At 48.7% G+C, this 21,515-nt stretch overlaps 1 protein-coding gene across 2 annotated transcripts in view; it reads left to right on the forward strand.

Moving 5' to 3' along the window:
- The window catches only part of SCGN (secretagogin, EF-hand calcium binding protein), a 447,132-nt gene that overhangs the window by 364,991 nt on the left and 60,626 nt on the right, over window positions 1-21,515 (forward strand). For both annotated transcript variants that reach the window (XM_069620566.1, XM_069620565.1), the window contains 3 exons: window positions 10,746-10,801; window positions 14,328-14,373; window positions 19,166-19,225. In XM_069620566.1, coding sequence (XP_069476667.1) covers window positions 10,746-10,801; window positions 14,328-14,373; window positions 19,166-19,225 — 162 coding nt within the window. The remainder of the gene's footprint in view (window positions 1-10,745; window positions 10,802-14,327; window positions 14,374-19,165; window positions 19,226-21,515) is intronic.

The following is a 21,515-nucleotide window of genomic DNA, read 5'->3' on the forward strand; positions in this document are numbered from 1 at the left end:
TTGGTTTGAGCATAAATATGGCAAGATGTTGAACCTCTGAAATGAGGCCGGGATGTGCGTTGGCATTATGTTTCGACAGAACACTAGTGAGGACAATTGCATGTCATGTACACTCACTGACCAGTGGCCTGATCAAGTGACAACCGTATATTGGTGTACTATCCGGCCTCAAACCTTTGTGCAGTAGCATGTCAGGTCTCGCTCCATAATAGTTATCATTCACATTCAAGATTGGGTTGCGGCAATCACACACAGTTTGTACATACAAGGAGTGTCAGTGTCTCCTGTTCCTGTAAAAGTCTCTTATGGCCGTAGGGCAATGAGGGCCACATGTGTGCAATCAGTGGCACCACATACGCACTGAATGCAGGTATGTCGTATAATGCCCTCACTACTCCTGCCCAGTAACATGTTTAATGAGGCATGCCTATATATACCACCCTAGCTATTGCAAGTACCACATTGAGGATCATGAATAGCACCTGTAACGGTGCAAATTAGGATATCACTAATGTGATGTTACTGAACCTCTGGAAGGAACCATGGAAAAGAAAAGCAAGGCTGACAGTACCTTGACTATTGGTGGTATGCCATGGGCTCGCTTTGTGGCTGTGATAAGGGCCCCCCCTCCTACATCTCCAGTATGATATGGGGTGGGAAGTGGAATGTCTGGGTGACGTCTTCCTCAGCGAGTTGAAATAAGTTGATCCTCCTCTTCGGGTCCATTTGTCTGCTCATTACCTACCTACCTACCTGCACCATTGGACACCTGCTGGCTGCACCTACCCTTGCACTTGCCTCCTGCTGGCCTCACTTCTTGTTATTGTTTTGATCCCATGTACAGCACTGCCCCCTCCCCTTTTCCCTGGCACTTTTCCCCTGCCCCTCCCCTGCACTTGCACGATCTCAATGTCACTTGGCCTAGTAAGATCGGTGTCTCTGTAATTCCCCCTTCCTTGCCTCGCCGCACCTTGAAACACTTGTGTATAGGCGCATTATAAATGCCATATCATATCATTAGTCGGTGCAGCAGCATGGTGCCTAATGGATTCGCCATGATTTTGGGAATGTCTACCTGTCTGTCTGTGCTGGGCTTTTATACTAAGTAGCTGGTTGCGATTGGGGTGCACTGTCTTTCTTTGGTTAAGAAAACCAGTTGCACTCTTTTCTGGGCCACTTGTTCCACTTGTGAAAGGAGCAAATGTTGAAGGGCATTTTTTGGATGAAATCCTGTGATCTGGTTTTGTGAATCACGAGTATGATGCATCTTTGCTCACTTTTTTGGTCACTCCCCTTTGCTTGTTTATTTTGATATATGTGCATGCTTTCCACGCACTTTGCACATCTTTTGCGCACATGTTGCGCTCCTTTTATAAACTGGCGCATCCCTTAATGCGCATTTTTGTGAACGAGGACGCACCAATTTCTCCAGTATGGGGTCTGGCATGGATTCACATGCTCATGAATATTCCCCGTCGTCAGGCTGGGAATCCTCGGTAAAGAAAAAACCAGTATCAGTTTCGTTTCTGATCTGTCTTTCGTAGTAATAACCAATCACTGGTCTCTGCGTCATACTGACCACAGCCAATGACTGCCCTCCACCTAAGCACCGCCTCTGGCAGCCATCTTCAGATTTTTACCGCACGTTCATGTGTTGGGATCCTCGTGCTATTGCTCTCGAGCGTTAGTGCTATTTTTCGCGCTTTTTTCACAAAAAAACTTCGATTCTTTCGGTCAAAGAGCCTCAAGCTCCACCGATCCTACATCCGATCAACGGGGACCCGTGTCGGATTCATCTGTGCCCCTCAAGGGTGAAGATTTCGTCGAGCTACACTTCGGAGGAATCCAGAAGCTTCTCAGGCCCGGTCTCGGAGATGGCCCAGGAGAAGGGAAGCTCGACGCCCGGAAAGCTGTTCAGGGTCTGCCCTGGATGCCAGCTGCAGAACGTCTTCAAGGAGGACGAACACTCTTTCTGCCTTTACTGCCTTCATGAGGACAAGACGCACGTGGAGAAGGACTGTGCGTTTTGCGGCAACATGTCGGAACGGACCATGAAGGACCGCCATCAACGTCTCGCCAACTGGCTGGAGGGTAAGAGCCCGTCTGGCGAGAAGAAGAAGAAATCCGAGCGGTCTTCTAAGACCTTTGAGGGCGCCCCGGCGACGGGGGCCCAACATAAGGCCAAGCACCGCGAGTCCGCTGGCACCGGGAGCGCCGAACGTTCGGGCTCTACGGGCACCAGGTAGGGCGCACCCTCCCCGGCACCATCAACCACGAGCCAACGCTCTGGGTCGGGTAAGAGGAAGGCCGAGCACCCGGCGAAGCTCCTGGAGAGGCCCCGGTCGAGCTCTAAGGCAGAGGAGGAGCGTGGCAGTGCCCCCTCCCTCAAGGATAAGGCGGTGAGCGCACCTAAGGTGGTGAAGGCCTTGATCCATCCGACCAAGCCCTCTATCGAAACGGTCGCGGCGGCCCTGGCTCAGCCTGTGGTGGCTGCACCAGTGGTGGCGACCTCAGGGCCCAGAATCTCCCTGCCTCCTCGGAGGGAGTCTTCCTTTGTGCCCATCGATAGGACCCCCGTGAAACCCTCCGTGGGGAAGAAGAAGGGGGGGCAGGGCGTCGTCGGAGATTCGGCCTCAACCTCAGAAGAGGAGCTGATCGAGGTCTTAAGCCACGGCCTAGGCGTGGAAGAAGGCCAGCCCGTCGGAATGGACCCCGACGCAGGTGACGACGACATCGTCGAGGATACCGACGGGGCCCCTGCCCGCCCGTCGGATTCCCCTCTGCCAGCACCGCAAGACAACTCGGCGGCCATTTTGTTGGCCATACAGTCCTTATGCTCCGAGATAAGGACGAGGCTACCGTTACCGACGGAGGAACCTCTCCCGTCGGGGGATCCAGAACCGGGACCTTCTGGTGTTCCCCCTACCAAGAAAAGAAGGATCCATCCACCACCTCCTTTTCAACCGTCGCGCCCCGTCCAGCCCTCCTCCCCGTCCACCCGAGGGGATGATACGGGGACTGACACGGCAGCGACGGGTACGGACGACGAGGCATACGACGAGGATTTTCCGTCGTCGCCTCCCACCAGGGCTTCTCCGCCCAACGAGATCGGATCTTTCCACTCCATGATCTCCAGGGCTTCCAAGCTTTTCCAACTCTGCCCTGAGGAGAAGAAAAAGGAAGGCTTCCTTTATCAGCGGCGCGAGGCCAAGAGGAAGACGGTCCTCTCAGTGCCTCTGTTGGACGACATTTGGGATGAGGGCCTTTCCCTCCTCAAGAACCCTTCCACGACGCCAGCTAGAAGAGACCGGTACGAGAAAAAGTACCGGGTCCCGGACACGGCCCCCCTGTGCCTCCGGGCGCAGCCTACCCCGGACTCCGTCGTCTCCGCGGCAGCCAGGAAGAAAGCGGGGGGGGTGCGGCCTCCACATCGACTTCCCCGCCGGACGGCGAGGGAAAGAAATTGGATGCTATGGGACGTAGAGTCATCTCGTCGGCAGCGACGACGATTAAAGCGGCCAACGCCTTGGCTATCGTGGCCCGCTATGACAGGGAGCTCTGGTACAAGATAACTCCCCTGCTGGATTTTCTGCCGGACGACAAGAGGGCGGAGGCCCTTGAGATCCTGCAGGAAGGTGAGGTGGCCTCGGACCACGCCATCACCGTGGCGACGGACATCGCCGACACCGGGTTCCGCCAGCTGGGCAACAGCGTTTGCCTTCGACGTCGTGGATGGCTCAAAGCTACGGATTTCCGGCAGGACGTCCAGACCAGAGTCCTGGACATGCCCTTCGACGGGAACAACCTGTTTGGGAAGACAGTGGACGATTCCCTTCAGGCCATCAAGGCGGATACTGAGACGGCCCGGGCCCTTGGAGTCCTGCAACAACGGACGCCCTTTCGGAGCGGCGGAGGCAAGGGCGCCTCCAAAGGTTCCGGCGGCGGTTTCGCTTCCTACCGTCAAGCGGCCCGCTCGTCGTCGCAAGAGGCCTACAGAGGACGAGGCAAGTCTAGCGGACCCCGCCGTCGTCGCCAAGGAGGTCAAGGCGGCAAGGCCGCGCCCAAGCAGGATTGAACCGGCCGTGGGGTCGGGCCCCCACCGAAGCACCCCGGTGGGAGGCCGGCTGGCGGGCTTCGTCAGCGTGTGGGAGTCCATCTCCACCGACCGTTGGGTGCTGGACGCCCTGGCCCGGGGCCACGCGCTCGAGTTTCAAAGAAGGTGCCCGCGCGTCCCCCCCGTGGCCAGGAAAGAACTTCACGTCCCTCAACTTCTCCTGGAGGTAAAGGCGATGCTCAGAAAAGGCGCCATCGAACTCGTCCCAAAGAGGCTTCGGGGCTCCGGAGTCTACTCGAGATACTTCCTCGTGAGGAAGAAGACGGGAGGATGGCGCCCCATCCTGGACCTGCGACGTCTGAACAAGTTCATCAAGGCGCAGAAGTTCCGGATGGTCACCCTCCAGCACGTCCTGGGTCAGCTGGAGGAAGGAGACTTCCTATCGTCGTTGGATTTGGAGGATGCCTACTTCCACATTCCCATCCTAAAGGGGCACCGCAAATTCCTCAGATTCGTGGTCCAAGGGCGTCATAACCAGTTCAAATCCCTTCCCTTCGGACTACGGTCGGCACCCAGGGTATTCACCAAGTGCCTCGCACCGGTGGCGGCGCAGCTGCGCCGCGAGGGGATTCACGTCTACCCCTACCTGGACGACTGGCTCATCCGCGCCAAGACGAGGGAGCTCGCCGTGGTCCACACGGCAAGGACCGTCCAACTCCTCACGGACCTGGGATTCTCCGTGAACTACGCCAAATCCCACCTGGTGCCCGCGCAAGTCGCACTGTTTCTGGGAGCCAGGCTCGACACAGTGTCCCTTCTGGCCTCCCCGTCGGAGGAGAAGACCAGGACCATCTTGGGCAAGGTGCAACGGATGTTGGTGGCCGACGCGGCCAAAGTGAGGTCCATCAAGTCCCTCCTCGGGATGATGTCTTCCTGCATCTACCTCATTCCCATGTGCAGGCTCCGGATGCGCCCGTTGCAAGAATTCCTGGATGCGCGCTGGATCCAGACGACGGGCAGCTTCGAGGAAAGGATCAAGCTCGACGAGAGTTTCCGACGAGCGATACGGTGGTGGGGCACCCGCGCGCATTTGACGGCGGGCATGGACTTCCAGACCCCAGCCCACCAGGAGACCGTGACCACGGATGCCTCCCTGGAAGGGTGGGGAGCGCACACCGAAAATCTGCACGCAAGGGGACTCTGGCTCCCGACGGAGAAGTCCCTGCATATCAACGTCCTGGAGCTCCGTGCAGTGTTTTGGGCCCTCAAGTCCTTCCTTCCGTCCCTCAAGGGCAAGGTGGTGAGGATCTTCACCGACAACACCACCACCATGTTTTACATCAGGAAACAGGGCGGAACCAGGTCCCCAGCGCTGTCCAAGGAGGCGCAGGACCTGTGGCATTGGGCCGTTGCCCAAGGGATTTTTCTGGTGCCGTTTCATCTGGCAGGGATAAAAAACACCATCGCCGACTCACTCAGCAGGGAGCTGCGCTCGTGCCACGAGTGGGAACTAGGGCAGGATCTGGTGGATCGCCTCTTCCGACGGTGGGGCACACCCCAGATCGACCTGTTCGCGACGGCGACGAACACCAAGTGCCGGAGGTTCGCCAGCAGGTTTCCCCAGACGAGGAGCATGGGCGATGCTTTCTCGTTCCCCTGGGAGGGCCTGTTCCTCTACGCGTTCCCTCCCTTGCCTCTGCTAATCCGGCTCGTCAACCAGCTCAAGAGGTCACGGTGCAGGATGATCCTCGTCGCACCTGCGTGGCCGAGGCAGATATGGTTCCCGGACCTTCTGGACTTGTCAGCGTCCCCGCCGATCAAGCTGCCGGCGGACGCGGATCTACTCTCCAGGGAAGGAGGCGCCATCCTCCACCACGACCCGAAGTCGCTGAACTTGCAGGCCTGGCTCCTGCAGCGCTAGAGTTTGGAGGATACGACATACCGGCCGATTGCAGAGAGGTTCTTGCAAAGGCCAGGGCGTCCTCGACTCTTAAATGCTACGGACACAAATGGAAGAGGTTCTCTGTCTGGTGCCACGCACAGAAGATTAACCCTCTACGGGTTACGGCCCCCCAAGTACTGCCGTACCTGCTGACGCTGGCCAAAGCTGGTCTGGCACACGCGTCCATCAAGATTCATCTTGCTGCGATCTCCCGATACACCAGAACCAGGGGGCGGACGTCCTTGTGGTCTCATCGTCTGGTGAAAGAGTTCATGAAGGGACTGTTCAGATCGTTCCCGCCGGTGAAGGCTCCGGCCCCGGCGTGGGAGCTCAACGTGGTGCTGACCAAGCTCATGGGACCTCCGTTCGAGCCTCTGCACTCGGCCCCGTTGAAGTTTCTATCGTGGAAAACAGCTTTTCTTGTGGCCATCACCTCCGCACGACGAGTGGGAGAGATCCAGGCCCTTTCCTGCAAGGCCCCGTACTTGACTTTCCACGACACGAGGGTAGTGCTCAGGACGCACCCCTCCTCCATGCCCAAGGTACCGTCGGACTTCCATCTCAACGAACCCTTGGTGTTACCGGTGTTCTTCCCGTCGCCTTCGTCGCCGGCTGAGAGGACTTTGCACTCGCTGGATGTAGCTAGAGCGCTGAAGTTCTACGTGGACCGCACGAAGGGTTTTCGGAAGACGTCACAACTCTTTGTGAACTTTGGACCTGTCAATCAGGTGAAGGCTCTCTCGAAGGCTTCCATTTCCAGATGGCTCTCCGGCTGTATCATGTACTGTCATCGGTTGGCAAACCGACCGCTGCCTGGCCGTCCGAGAGCCCATTCCACCAGAGCGATCGCAGCTACCACGGCGTTCCTTTCTGGTGTGCCCCTGCTGGACATATGCAGGGCTGCTACGTGGAGGTCGACGCACACCTTCACGAAATTCTACTGCGTCGACCGGGATTCCAGGGAGGAGTCCAGGGTCGGCCAAGCAGTGCTGCGCAACCTGTTCGCCTGAGGTGAGCCTGGTGAGGAGGTAAGATGCTTAATGTTGAGTTTGATGTAATGCTTAATGTTGAGCCTTTTCCACCTCCCGTGGTTGTGCATGTGTGTACTGCTATGTATTCTTTATTCATGAGCATGTGAATCCATGCCAGACCCCATGCTGGAGAAGGAACAAGTTACTTACCTGTAACTGTTGTTCTCCAGCATGGGTCTGGCATGGATTCACATGCGAACCCTCCCGCCTACCCCTCTGCGGCTCTTCACTTGGTCATACTGCCACTTCACGTGCTTCCAAATCTGAAGATGGCTGCCAGAGGCGGTGCTTAGGTGGAGGGCAGTCATTGGCTGTGGTCAGTATGACGCAGAGACCAGTGATTGGTTATTACTACGAAAGACAGATCAGAAACGAAACTGATACTGGTTTTTTCTTTACCGAGGATTCCCAGCCTGACGACGGGGAATATTCATGAGCATGTGAATCCATGCCAGACCCATGCTGGAGAACAACAGTTACAGGTAAGTAACTTGTTCCTTTTGGCGCCTTTGTGGTGCATCTCAGATATGCACAAGTTTTTATTTTTGTGCATCTTTCCCTAAGTCTTTTCAATCCTAGGGTTTAGATAGTGGCTTTTTAATCTGATGAGTTCAGTGTTGCGTCTGAATAGCTTTCTGTGGATGTCCTACAAATAGTAGGTGATAAAATACAAAAATTAGAGCAACCAAGTAAGGTGGTTTATCTTTATATTGTGTTTAATTGGCAATTTGGAGAAAATGTACTCAAAACACAAAGATCCAGATCCTCAAAAAAAAAAGAAATGGGCAAATCTGAGATGCGCCAGAAATAGAAAAGGAGTGCAAAATGTACTCTAAAGATGCGCAAAGTGGAAGGGTGGAAAATATTGAAATCAACCAGATTAAGCATGGAAAAGGGGAGCGTCCACCAAAAGTAGTAAAAAATGCACCAACATCCTAATTCATAAACCGCAATAATGACTGATGCACTAGGCATGATGCAACAGTATAAATAGAGAAGTAGCTTGATAAGGGTAAGAAGGTAGATGACGGTGCACAGATGAATCCAACAGGAAGATGATCTGATCACCTGTACTCAGCTTTCAACAATCTGGCAGTGGGAGGGAGACCCATACTTGGCTCTGATGAAAGGGCATGCCACACCACACTAAAGTGGAAATGTAACTGAAAGACTCATGACATTCCCAGGAAAGCATCAATCCAAGAAACTGGCATGTTCTGGTAACAAAACAGCAAAGAAGGACAGTCCTGCAAAGTACAACACAGCTATTTTTCAAAACATTTATTTCAGTCTTAACATGAGACATTCTATACACATAAATACAAAAAATAAAAATGCCACTTAAGTCCCCATGTCTCCACAAACGTGCTAAAAAAATAAAGGAAAGTCCCCTGGCCACAAAAGTGTTGCTTATGTGATCTGCGTACGCTGCGCCTGAGGGAGGGGCCTTGACTGGGGCAGGCTTCCAATGCAAATTGTGTCTCACGAGTGGATTGTAGTTGCTGGCCATGAGTGTCACTGGATGAGGCAGTGGGGCTAGAGCTCCTGGTGGAGGTGGTTGTCATTACTGCTACATATCCAAGCTGTTAGCGGCAGCAATTTTTTCTGCATGCTGCCTTATATGAATTCTGAGCCGCCCGCAGGCAGTTCTCATCTGGCTGGTGCGCCGCTGCTCCCTGAGTTCCCCCACTAGTGATTCCCTTGCTGCAACAGCCTGACAGCTCAATTCCTCTGCTCCCCACCAAGAGTTGTTTGCATGCAGGTCAGCTTCATTCCTCTGGCAAGCTGATGCTGACGCATTTCGTCCTTCCAGGTGGTATAGGGTGTGGGGCATGGCTTGTTGGTGCGTTGCCCTCTCCTTAGGCGTGAGTGTGATGGAGGATTGGCAGGCACATTGTCACCTGCGGCCACAGATGGTGCTTTTGTTACCTCTCCAGTGGCCTTGGCAGGCCTGTGTTCCTCACCACGTATATGGCCCTAATGGGAGGGGCCAGTACAGGAATCTCCACTGTGGTGGTGTCCTGCTCTGTAGATGCCTCTTCCTGATCGTCCCCTTCGAGTGGTGGCATGTTGGAATCGTCTTTCAAGGCATCCTGCAGATTGGCACCTGTTTGTGAAATAACATCACATATGTGACGTGTGAGCAACCTATACGTGTCATTTTCTTCAACAGTCATGGTTGCACATGCATCGACATGCCTCTACAGATGTTTTGCCCATCTTCCAACCTCTTGGTGTTCGCATGCACACAGTGCTTTGTGCACACACACACTGCAAACCTTCCATGATGATCCACGTGTCTTTCAAAGCACATTGCTGTCATGGAGTTAGGCGTGTGAGGGTCTGAATGTTGCATGCAATTTGACACATCATTTTCCTAGCTACAGGTTTCGGCATGTAAATGCGTGATATAAATTACGTAACAGTGGGTACATCTATCAAATGGCAAATACACGCACACACAAAGGTATGCCTCATGTCTGTATGGCCCACCTGGAGTTGATGCAGCAGTGTCAACTCCACGGATTCCTTCCACAGCGATAAGATCAATCATGCTAGTCACTGTCTTCTCAAATGGGGTCTGGTTGAGCCCTGTAGATGATCCTCCACCGGTGGCACTGGCATGGGCATGCATGGCTGCCAGCTTTGATTTCGTCCGGTGCTTCATATCACACCAGTGCTGTTTGCTTTCCATAATGGTTCCCACTGCTACACCCATGGCATTGATATTTGTAGTGAGCTTGGTCCAGGGTGCATTTCGCACTACAAGGCTGGTTCTTATCTTTGCAAAAGAGGCTTTCTTCATGGTCTGCCATGAAGTTGACTATACAACCTCTTTGTCACTCAAGTTGATGGCTCTGTGTTCTTTCTCCATTGGTCCCATGTTTTGCGAGCTATGGCAACTTGTAGCTGTGTAGGGTCCTGGATGCAAAACAGCCCTTTTCAAGTTCTCCAGAGAGTGTGTATGGGCGCTTCCTGCTTCCTGCTTTTCTCCACTTTTATGGGCATTTGCGCGTTTGCACGTTTTCTGGGGAGAGTTTTTGTCACATCTCACGTGATGTGCATGTTGGGTACATCATCAGACGTGAAACGATCTGACCATATGCACTTCTTTTTGGGTGCGTCATCAGATGCGAAACACCATTTGCGCCTGTGTTGAGGGCATTTGATCAGATGCGCCACCTTTTGGGAGCATCGTCAGATGCAAAACAACATTTGCGCAAGTTTTAGGCAGATTCACCACTAGCATGGACATTCCTTAGGTGTGCCATTATTTGCATCTTTAGCTACCCACTGTTAGAGCGCAAAGCACATTTTTGTTCGTTTTCTGGGGAGAATTTGACACCTCCATTGAGATGCACAATGGCACAGCTGCATAGGCGTGCCATTGTGCACCACACTGAGATGTGCATGTTTTTGAGAATCTGACCCAAATTATTAAAAAAAGTAAAGATGAAGTAGTTCACATGGATTTGTTTTAACAATTTCAGAGAAGGCTTTTCTTTGTCATGATGGTGCCTTTAAGTAGCCGCACCCCACCATATTTGCATACTGTTTTGTGAATGTTATGTTTATAGTCTTTTATTAAGTGCAAAATCGCCACCATTGTATTTTATAGCGCCTAGGCATCTTTCTTGGAGTGGCATACCGTTGCCCCTCCCAGGGTGTCCAGGCCTTGCATGTATTAAAACAAACACTATCTTTTTGTTCACTTTAGATGAAAATCTTTGACAAAAATAAGGACGGGCGGTTGGATCTGAATGACTTGGCAAGGTAGGAGCCTTCTAAATGTGACCATATTTTCCTTTGAAAAAAGTTCAGCATGTTTGGGCAGTTGCCTTTGTGTGCCTGACTATTAAAGTAAAATCTAAGCAAAGAATTCCCTTCTGTGCAGACCCATTCTCACCTATACACCGTCAAAGCGAGTAATCCCACTTCTGCTTTCTTCAAAGCGAGGAATCCCACTTCTGCTTTCTTCAAAGCGAAGGATCCCACTTCTGCTTCCTTCAAAGCGAAGAATCCCACGTCTGCTTTCTTCAAAGGAGGAATCCCACTTCTGCTTTCTTCAAAGCGAGGGATCCCACTTCTGCTTTCTTCAAAGCGAGGGATCCCCCTTCTGCTTCCTATGCATGCATGCATGGGATTTATAAAGTGCACACCTAGCTAGGAGGCAACAGAACACCTTACATACAATATGGACCCAGTGGGTAGCAAGTAAAGAGGCAGGGGTACAGTGCGAGCTTGGATAGATCTAGGGAGCAGGAGAGTCGAGCAGCACCAGAGCAGGAGGACCTGGGTTGAGTGAAACGATAAACGATTGGAGAGATGTTTTTTTGAAGAGTAGGGTCTTCAGACCCTCCCTACTCTGGAACGCAGTTGCTTATTATGAGCAGTGTATTTTGCCCTGTGTAAATTCTGCCCCATATTCTGAGATTCCTTACTCACACGGTTAGATGATACCAAAATAAGCTAGGAAATGCCACAGGCAATGCATGCAGAAGTCCAACACAACCCCCTACGGCATCACAGCCAAGTGAATGCCACATCAGCACAAGCGATCCTAAGAACTACAGGATAATGGACTTCATTATAAGTCATCCGGTCCGGTATTAAAGTGCTGGTATTATCATATACCAGCACTTTACCAGACCGGCCAACTACAGGTTTGCCGGTGGGACACCTGAGTTACCTCCAGACTCCATGAATGGGGATTTACACCGTCACTTTGGCACTTGTAATCTGGAGGTAATGACGCTGGACTGAGTGCCAGAAAGGGTAATAGCATTTGCTGGTATCCTGGCAGATTTACCACCAGAATACCGGCAAGGTTGTAATGAGGCCCAATGTTTTGCTTGTGGTGCAATCAAAATACACACGAGAAGCCAATCAGCTGTGAACATGGCCTCTAATTACCAACCTTTCTAGACATTAACAATCTCATCATGCTACTTCTTGCCACCATATACTACAGACAAACACACTCCTGGGCTATCCTGTAGACAGTCCTAATTACTCGGGGCAAGGCTGCAATGTATACAAGAAGTCAAGGTTAGGACTGGCTAAGTGATAGGTTCTGTTATTTGATTAAGATCCCATTTGACCTATTGGTATCATAATAGGTTTGCACAGCACCCAGACTATATTCTGTTCTAAACTGTTGTACCCCTAGTCTTCATATTATTCATATATTAGCACTCATGGCCCGGTTTCTTATTGCAATGGCCCACTACCTGCTGCTATTTCCACAATTGTGCAAACACAAAAGTGTAAATCCCCTCCCAAAACCCAGTAATTTTGCATGGAACGGAAAGAAAAATGCATTTGAAAAACAAATGTCTTTGAAAAAAGCCATTCATTTAAAATCGCAATATAGGCACAGCGTTTAATATTTTATACAAAACAAATATAAAAGCAGTTCACACATTTTATTTGCGTGGGGTTGATGTATGTAAACACAATTTTTCAAAGGAAAGTGCCTACACAATGGACCATTTTTCATAATATAGTAAAACCATAGTCCCTTTTTGTAGGAATGGCAACTCTCTCTTCATTTTACCAACCATCCCTCCACAGCACCACTGATGCTCCCGCGGTAACACGTGTTGGTATTTTCCACCAAGCATAAGAACAACAACCGAGACACCCCTAAGACAACACAAGTCACATGTGCCTTAACCCAACCTCCCTAGAATCTCATTAGCACACGGATAGCGTTTGCATCAATACCTCAGGCTTCATTTCTTGGCCTTCCCTCTCTGTACACTACCTCACCACCACCCTTTTGCAGAACCCAGTGCCAAGATGCCACCATTAATGGCAGAAGTCGATTCTATACAGGACGCAGCTGAATTACAATACTTATAGCTGTCCTTCAAAGCTATGGGTTACTATCACCAAGAGCAAATGTTGTAAGCCCAATGTTATATAGTTGTGGCATTCGCCCAACAAGAGGTCAGTGGGGTCATAGGAACTATAGAAGCAGGCACCTTGGTGGTCTGCTACCACTTAATCATAGGAAGTGGCATAGAGCATCCCGGAGGATGGCACTCTGTTGTATGGGTAGAAGCAATATGTACTTTGCATGGAGACTCAGTAGAGTTCCACAGTGCTGACCGGCAGTTCCCACTGCCACACCACTGAGGTATGCATGCACTCAGCAGTGCTCCAAAGTTCTTTAGAGAGCTGGCACCACATGCAGGTCACCTGCAGTGCCATCTTAGCACTGCTGAGGATCTGGGATGCTTAGCAGTGTTCTACAGACTCCCACAGAATGATGAAGCCCAGAGGCGAAGACAGGCTAGGGCCTGAGCGGGCAAACCCCACCCAAAATCTCAAAATGCCCACTCAGCAGCCCTCTGTGGGCATTAACAGATGTTAATGTCACTGCGGTGAGCCCAACTACATTAGCTTCGGGCCCCACTTGTAAGACAATCCTGGCTACGTCCCTGATGAAGCCTGAGAAGGGGTGATGCAGCCTAAGAAGCACAGGTGGCTTCTGAGAGGGAATGATGGAGCCTGAGTTGAGTGATGGATTATTGGGCCTCTACGGGTGGATAATAATGGAACCGGGGGGGGGGGGGGGCGTTGGGTAGGGAACTTGGGGTGATGAATTATGATCATGCATGGTAATGGTGTCTGTGGGCGCAAGGCTCGGGGAGGGTAATTATTTACATCAGTTATGGAGCTTGAGAACAAGTCCCTCAGGTGCAGAGGCGATGGCCCATGAAGCGCATGATGGATCCTTCAGTAGCCTTCTTTCTGCCCATGGCAAAAGGCCCTCGCTTCTTCACACTCCATTCCTCTCCCTTTTCCTCCCACCTTTCCCACTATGCCCTGGTCGGATTTATCACTGTCCCCCTTTCCTTCACATTGTTTCCCTCGCTCTGTCTGCCCTCTTCTTCATGCAACCCCATGTGTGAGAGTGCACAAAAATACCTTTTCACTATAGAAAAGCCCAGGCTATTGGCTTTGTCAATTATAGTTAGTATTGCTGCCTTCTGCTGTTTTAAGGAACGCTGCAGCATGCAGGTTTCTCTAAATGTATTTTATTATTATTATTATTATTTGTTTAGTTTCGAAAGAAACTTTACAATATATTCATAAAACATATCAAATACATCAAATGTTTAAAACACCGAATCTAGTCATCTACTATCATTATACAATAAATCTAAATTAATTTATTTTGCACTTTGGTTATACGGAACAACACAAATGCTGTTTCATGCACTGTTTAACTTTTTATGAATTTCAGAATGTGGTAGATTGTGATTGTTATTTTTGTTTTCCCTTCTTTAAGGATTCTGGCTCTTCAAGAGAACTTCCTTCTTCAATTTAAAATGGACGTAAGTATCCGACCAATGAAAGCTGTCCTAGGATTAACACCTGCCTTGATTTAAATTGTATTTTTAAGTGAAGATTTCTCATGACAGCCATTTTAGAAACATCGAGAAAGGTTTAGTAGCCTCTGCGCCAAATACAAATGGACGTTCGTAGCAGGTGTCCAGACAAGATGTGCCTTCCCTGAGTAAACAAGAAGTATTTTATCCACGAGGGTGAGGGGGGAATGAGGGCGGGGCCTAATCGTGAGGCTGCCTACAACATGTTCCATTTGCAGGTCCCGCAACATACAGTGCCACCAGTGCCACTACCAGAAAGCGGGTGCTTAATAATGCATATCACTTAAAAGCCAGAAAGTGGCAGGAGCAGGAATGCGAAATTCCAAACTGCGTTTCAGACAGTTTTTCCTTATTGTTTTGCATCCGAGAACATGAAGCAAAACCCAATCCATTATGAACACTTTAAAAAAAAATTGTACATCTGAAGCAATCCACATTTGGTCCATTCCTCATATGCGTATTAAGGGAAGCATTTCAAAATTATTCTACTCGGTTTGTGTGCTGTCCAAAATGTTAAGGTGCAACCTCTCAACACATTCTTTAACCAGCCCTAACAAGTGTGGGTACATTCACGTTCCCCAATCTGTCAACTGTTTTTATATCAAAAGGATACAGCCACCTCTACATTTCTGGACACCTGGAAGTTGTAGGCGTAACCCCAAATATATTCAATCCCATTCAAACTCCCAGAGTGATGCTTTGCTCCACCAGAATGCAAAGCCCCTTGGACTGATCCTCAGCAAATGTGTACTCTTGCTTGGAGTCTAATTTATCTGGATTTCTAATTAAAAAGAATGGTGTTCTGCATACCCATGTTGAACTAAAATTCAGTGATGTGATTGGTAAATGCAAGGCTCACATTTCTGGCAGTCACCTTTAGTCCAGAGACCCAGGTCTAGGTGTGAGGACACTGTTCTACAAAAGCTTTTTTGGTGCTGGACATATTGTAGCCTCTTCGGGCATACTGTACACCTAGGGATGGTTAGAGCACCAGTGCATATGCCCAAAAGGCAATAATGAGCAAATATGCCTGCCAGTAGCAAAGAGGTGGCTCTGAGAGCCCTGCAGTCAAGGGTACTGTGTCCGGGCACTGTGAGTCGTGTTTGTAGGCACTGCAGCGAGTGTTACTGCTGCCAGTGAAAAGCAGGAGTTGATGCCTTGGACCTGTAATAAACATCACATAGCCATATGCCCTGTGGGAAAAGGAACAGTGACCAGTTTAAGGCAGAGGGCCATGAACTAGGCATAGTGCCCACTGTACAGGGCCTCAATTCATGCCCTGTGACTAGCCATGCACTGGAACAGGCGCACTGTGCAAGGTCCTTGCCCATGACAGTGCTGCCAGAGGCATTGTGTCTGGGGCATGGCCTCAAGCCAAGGCTGTAGGCCATTCCCTTAGCACATGGTTTTATGTAAAAAACTAAATGACTGTCATTTTGGCAAAGGTTTTGAAATGGTGCTTTTTTGACAAGTTCTCTTTTTGTTGAATCAACTAGGTTTTTTTAAATTTAAAAGGCAGGGAGCCCTATGACTCATGTCCCCCTCCCTCACCCTATCTATGTCCCCCGACTTATCCTTTCCTATTGTAATAAATGATGTTCTAATGTTTGGCTTTTTTCTTATTCTTAAACCTTTTTTGCTTCTCGGGTGCTTTGCTCAAATAGTATTTGTGTGTCTCTGGCACAAAGACCAACTCAATGGTCCACTTCAAATCTTCTCACCTGCGCCCACTCACATCTGCACAGAATCCAACTACATCCCACCTTTCGTAGTCCACACTCCCTCCATTCACTTCTGCAGAGTCAAGCTTCCCTCCCTTCCTCCTATTCATCCCCAAATCCTTGCACGACTTGTCTTAAAATCTGTATATATCCTTTGACATTGAGAGGGTTATTATTACTAAAGGGAGGAAATGGTATGAGGAAAACAATTAGTGACAAGTATAAGTATCGCAAATCACGAGTTAAAGTCTTGCACAATAAAACCAGATCAGAAACGGGGAGTGGGGGAGCAGGGTTCAGCTCCAGGCTGGGCAATGAAAGCTCTGGTACAGCGGGGAACAAATACAGGAAGGATTTACATCTTTTTGAATTAGTGGCAGCAACAGAGAATCCAGGAGAGGAAGCAAGATCCAGTGGGCAGATGCAGACTGCAGAGTACGGGGGTGGCAATGGCACAGACCAGTGGAAAGGGGGTGGACAGACAGTAACATTTAAAAGGGGTCAAAGCTGATTGGAAACAAAATTCAGGTGGCATGGCAACAAAAGTAGGCAGCATTGTACCCAGGGGATAGCAATGCATCCAGAAATGGCAGTGGGGCCATTGTCAAAACAAACAGGAGGAATGCAACGGTAAAAATCCAGGAAAAGTAGAAATCCCACAACCCAGGTTAGAAGGGGGAGCCCCAACTCTGTAGTTTGGGTTTGCTTTCATACAGGTTTTGGGAGCAGGGGGAAGTCCAGAGATCATGGCAGCAATCCTCCTACAAACCTCTGCAAGACCAACGCATTTTAGGCCTTGACCCATGCACTTTCTTCTCCTTCAGCTGCCAGCTTCTGTGGCTCCTGGTCACTTCTCTGTTGCACTCCAACACCGCCATTCTCGCCTTACGTTTTCAAACCTTTTGAGTGATGTCTGTGATGAGCTATTTAGATCCGGGAATAAACAAGTGACAACAGACCGTTAACAATGGGAGCCATGACAAAAGTGGACTTTATAACACCAAATGGGGAAGAAACAAGCAATATGTGGTGCCTCCCATCCTGGCTGCTTAGTGTTGACACAAGAAGCACTTTTGCACCCATCATTTGTTTTGGCTCATAGCTAGTGCTTTAGCGATACAAATAGTTAGGCTCCCATGTGGCGCTTTTGGGACCACATAGAGAGGCTGCATAGTGTTGGCTGAATAGTAGCATTTTAGAACCACCATTTCTTATTGTTTTATTTAGCATTTTCAGAGCGCGCCAAACCCGTGGGTATCTGGGCGCTGGAGAGCAGGTAATACAAATTACAAGAGTTACCACGGCAACAATGAAAGACATAGGCTTGACATGTATCAGATTAAGCATATTTGCAGTCAAGAGGTATTTACAGATACAGTGGCCCCATAAGTATTAACAGATACAGTAATCATCAATAAAATGTACAGGTACAATCTTATTCACATAAGTAATTTACAGATACAGAAACAGATGTATTTGCAGATGCAGTATTATTGTATAGTGATGATACTGTAAACATTGAGGCAGTGTTTGACGTGTGCTCTCACTGATGGATGGAGGGCTACAGGTTAGATGTGAGGAACGAGGCCTTACGTTTTCTGCAAAATGAGGCGTGGGAAGGGTCAGCTCTGGTGGCTAGAGGTAGGGCGTTGCAGTCTGTGGCTGCCACGACTGGGAAGCTACGTCCCCCGGCCTTGATTATTTTGAATTTAGGAACTGCAAGAAGGAAAGCTGATGCGGAGCATGTGGGCTTGGTTGGTGGTTTGGGTTGGTGTGAGAAAGTTTGTGACATATTTGGGAGCTATATTAGTAGGGCATTTGTGAGTGATTGCCATTGTTTTCAATTTGATTCAGTCCTGAACCGGTAGCCAACACACTTGGCATCTGATTTCAGAGATATGTTCCCTTCTAGGTATGTTTAGGGCCACCCGTAAGACGTTGTTTTGAGTGACCTGTAGTTTTTTAATACTGCTAGTTGCTGTGCCAGCCTGGAGGATATTACAATAGTCGAGTTTCGACAAAAGGAGGGCTCTTGATAATGTTAGGCAACTGTCGTCTGATAAGTAGGGTCTGCAAGCGTTGATGAGTTTGGCAGTGTAGGCTGCTGATGAGATTGTTGAGTTGACTTGTCTGGAGAAGGTTAAGAAGGAGTCCAAATACACGGTCAACGTTTTAACTTTTTTAGAGACGGTGATGGTATTCCGATCAATTATGAAGTGTTTGTATTTGCGGTCAAGATTATTTTTAGGTGTGTTTTAGTACCGACGAGGAGTAGCTCAGTTTTGTTACTGTTTAGACAAAGTTCATGTTGGGCTATCCAAGATTGGATCATCTGGTATATGTTGTTGAGGATGGAAGAGTCTGTATCATCGTCTCCAGATAGATGGATGAGTATTTGCGTATAGTCCGCATAGTTTGTATAGGATACTCCGCATTCATCAAGGCGGTCGAATAGTGGCTTGGTAAATATATTATAGCGCGTTGGTGGCACGCATGATCCTTGAGGTACCCCGCAGAGAACAGGGGCAGGGGTGGCATTAGATAGTTTGGAGAAAACTCTCAGAGTGCGCTCAGAGAGGAATTATTTTATCGAGGGGATGACTTTCGGTGAAAATAGGGCTGCGCTGTCCAGGTGCTAGCACATTGTTTTGTGAATCACTAAGTCAAATGCCGCGGAGAGGTCTAGGAGGAGTAATATGGCTGTTTCTGTTGTCAATTATGGTGTCACCAGACCTGGGAGGCAGGTCGGCCTGAGAGAGAGTGAGGGGACACTACACTTCATTCTTGTGGATGCGTTCCTTCAGACATTTATTTAATGTGATTTATGATTCGTCGTTGCTAAAGAAGTCACTTCCGGGTACTGCCTGGAAACTGTAAGGAGGCCTGCGTGGTCAAAAGAGTTCCCTTTAGCACAGTCAAAACTGTTGGATTTGGCAATGCTTGTTTGTGTTGCAATGTGATGTGATCAAATTCCTCTCCATTTATTGTCTTTAACATGTTTATTCAATTGTCCACAGGCTGGCAGTAAAGATGAAAGGAAGAGGGACTTTGAGACTATTTTTGCTCACTATGATGTTGTAAGTATAATATGTCCATAGTATTTGCCTTTTATGTACACGGGTTTGAAGTCTCGATACAGAATTTAAGTTGAAAATCTACATTGTTAAACTCCACAGATAATGAGCAGTCACAATCTAAACTACTTGATAGGCCAACAAGAGATTGGGCCAAGACGTATTTCTTCAACTTTATTTTGAGGTGTTGGTTCATAGTTGTCGTTTCAGCACCAATTATGTAGCCGCAATATAATGCATTGAGTATGAAGAGGGGAGAAAGTCATTCTCTGGTGGATACATGTACTCCAGTAATGTTGCCAAATCCCTGCCCTCTTTACACTCATGCCATGCACGCATTGGTGGACCACATCACAAAAGGACATGCCATCGGCTCCTTAATGCTCTGTTTTTGGAATTCCACTTGTCTTATCTACCTGACTTCTGTTGTTAACTTCTTTTCTGTCTCGCTAATCAACTACTGAAGTGTTAGATGATAACCTTGTTAGGTGATGTAAAAGCGCTGAGAGATAATACATTTGTCTCTCTAATGCTTATCTGCATTGCACGGTTCCGGTTTTGTCAGTGCTTGGTTAAAATATAACATGCTTATGGAGACAGATATCATCCGGCCGCCTTGACAGGTTATTGGTTGCTAAATTAAAGGAATGGTTCAGCCACTTGTTTAATTCAACCAATCATAATGATATCCACATTGCAACATATATCCACCTATTAAACATTTTTTTCTCGTTGGGCATAGCTTACATTTAATATGATTAATATACGTAAACCGCACCTATCGCCACCTGCCATCTTGTGATCACGTAACCTGCAGCTCGATCAACCAAGTTCAAGTGCCCTGGCAGCAATAAAGCATAGAAGACTCCCCTGTGTGTGACTGCAGCTGCTGCATCCTCAAAGCAATGTCCCTGGTCAGGACGTTACTACATGACGGAGCTAAACATACTGGGCCTCATTACAAGTCCAGTGGTAGCCGGGCCAGTAAAACTGGCAAGCTACCACCAGACTTCTTGATTTTCTCCGGCGCCTGGCTTCACGGAAACACCGGGGGATTATGACCCCAGTGTTCCTGGAAGTCAGGTGCCAGAAAATCGTTAATTCCCATTCCCATTTGAGTCCCATAGGACTCAATGGGAATGAGGATGACGGAGCACTAGTACCGTTAATAACGGTGCCGATGCTTCCGCGAAAGTCTGCGTGTGGCTGCCGTCCCACCCGCCATGTCAAACTTGGCGGGCGGGATGGCAGCCGCCTGCAGACTCGGAGTGTGCTGGTCTGGTAACAATGGTGCCGGTAGGCTTACCAGCACCATTGCTACCGGACCGGCACACTCCTAATGAGGCCCACTGTCTATGTATTCACGTAATCACGTGTCTCCACACAAATGCAGAAGACACACAATCATGCAAAGCATTGCCACATTTATTTCCTTCACTCACTTTGCACAACATTTTGTTTATAATTATATGTGAATTAATTTAAGTAGTCGAGGCGTTAATATATCTATATGGTTTGGATTCAAATTTAAATTGAAAAACACATCGACATTAGGTAATCTTTGGTCATCAAAATAGCAAAAACATCACATCTTCAATTCTACATTGCTTAAGAACCCAGCTCCACACGGCTCTAGGAGCATATGTCCATTTATAAAATCAACTTTTCTTTGTAGTATAACTAAATGATTTGCACTTCCCTCTAATCCATGATAATTCCCTTAAGAAGAAAGGTGGAATTTTCAGTTGCTATGCCAAATCTCACCATAACGTTTTCATCCTGTAAAAGGAATGAACTTGCAGGAGGCATGTACAGGGCATGTCTCTATACATGAACATTGGTATACACCGACAACTATGATCTCAAACAGTAGCCTTGGATAAAGGGCAACCTGAAAAACACAACATAAATACACCTGGTATACCTGTTCTCCTTGAGTCCTGCCACATGGTGCTGACATAAAAGTCGACATATTGAAGTTGAAGTCCATCAAACCAAAAGAAAATCACAGAAGTGAAAAAATACACACTATTGACACAACTAAAAGGTGTGCTGATAGGCATTGTAATAAGACGATAAACAGAGCAATGCTGTTCACTTGTTACATGGTTGGCTTCAGCAAGCCCATAAACCATACCCATGTATGTGCACTAACATCATCCCTGTTCTCCTTGGGTGTAGTTGTGTGTTCCATAAAGAAGGCTGCCCATCAGACTAAACTCCTTTAGTACAAGAATTGAATAGCCAAGTGAACAAGAGGAAAAATAAAAAGTATGTACAATTGCTTCATGAT

The sequence above is a fragment of the Ambystoma mexicanum genome, chromosome 5q (assembly GCF_040938575.1).
Source record: "Ambystoma mexicanum isolate Mex_15411 chromosome 5q, UKY_AmexF1_1, whole genome shotgun sequence".
NCBI lineage: Eukaryota > Metazoa > Chordata > Amphibia > Caudata > Ambystomatidae > Ambystoma > Ambystoma mexicanum.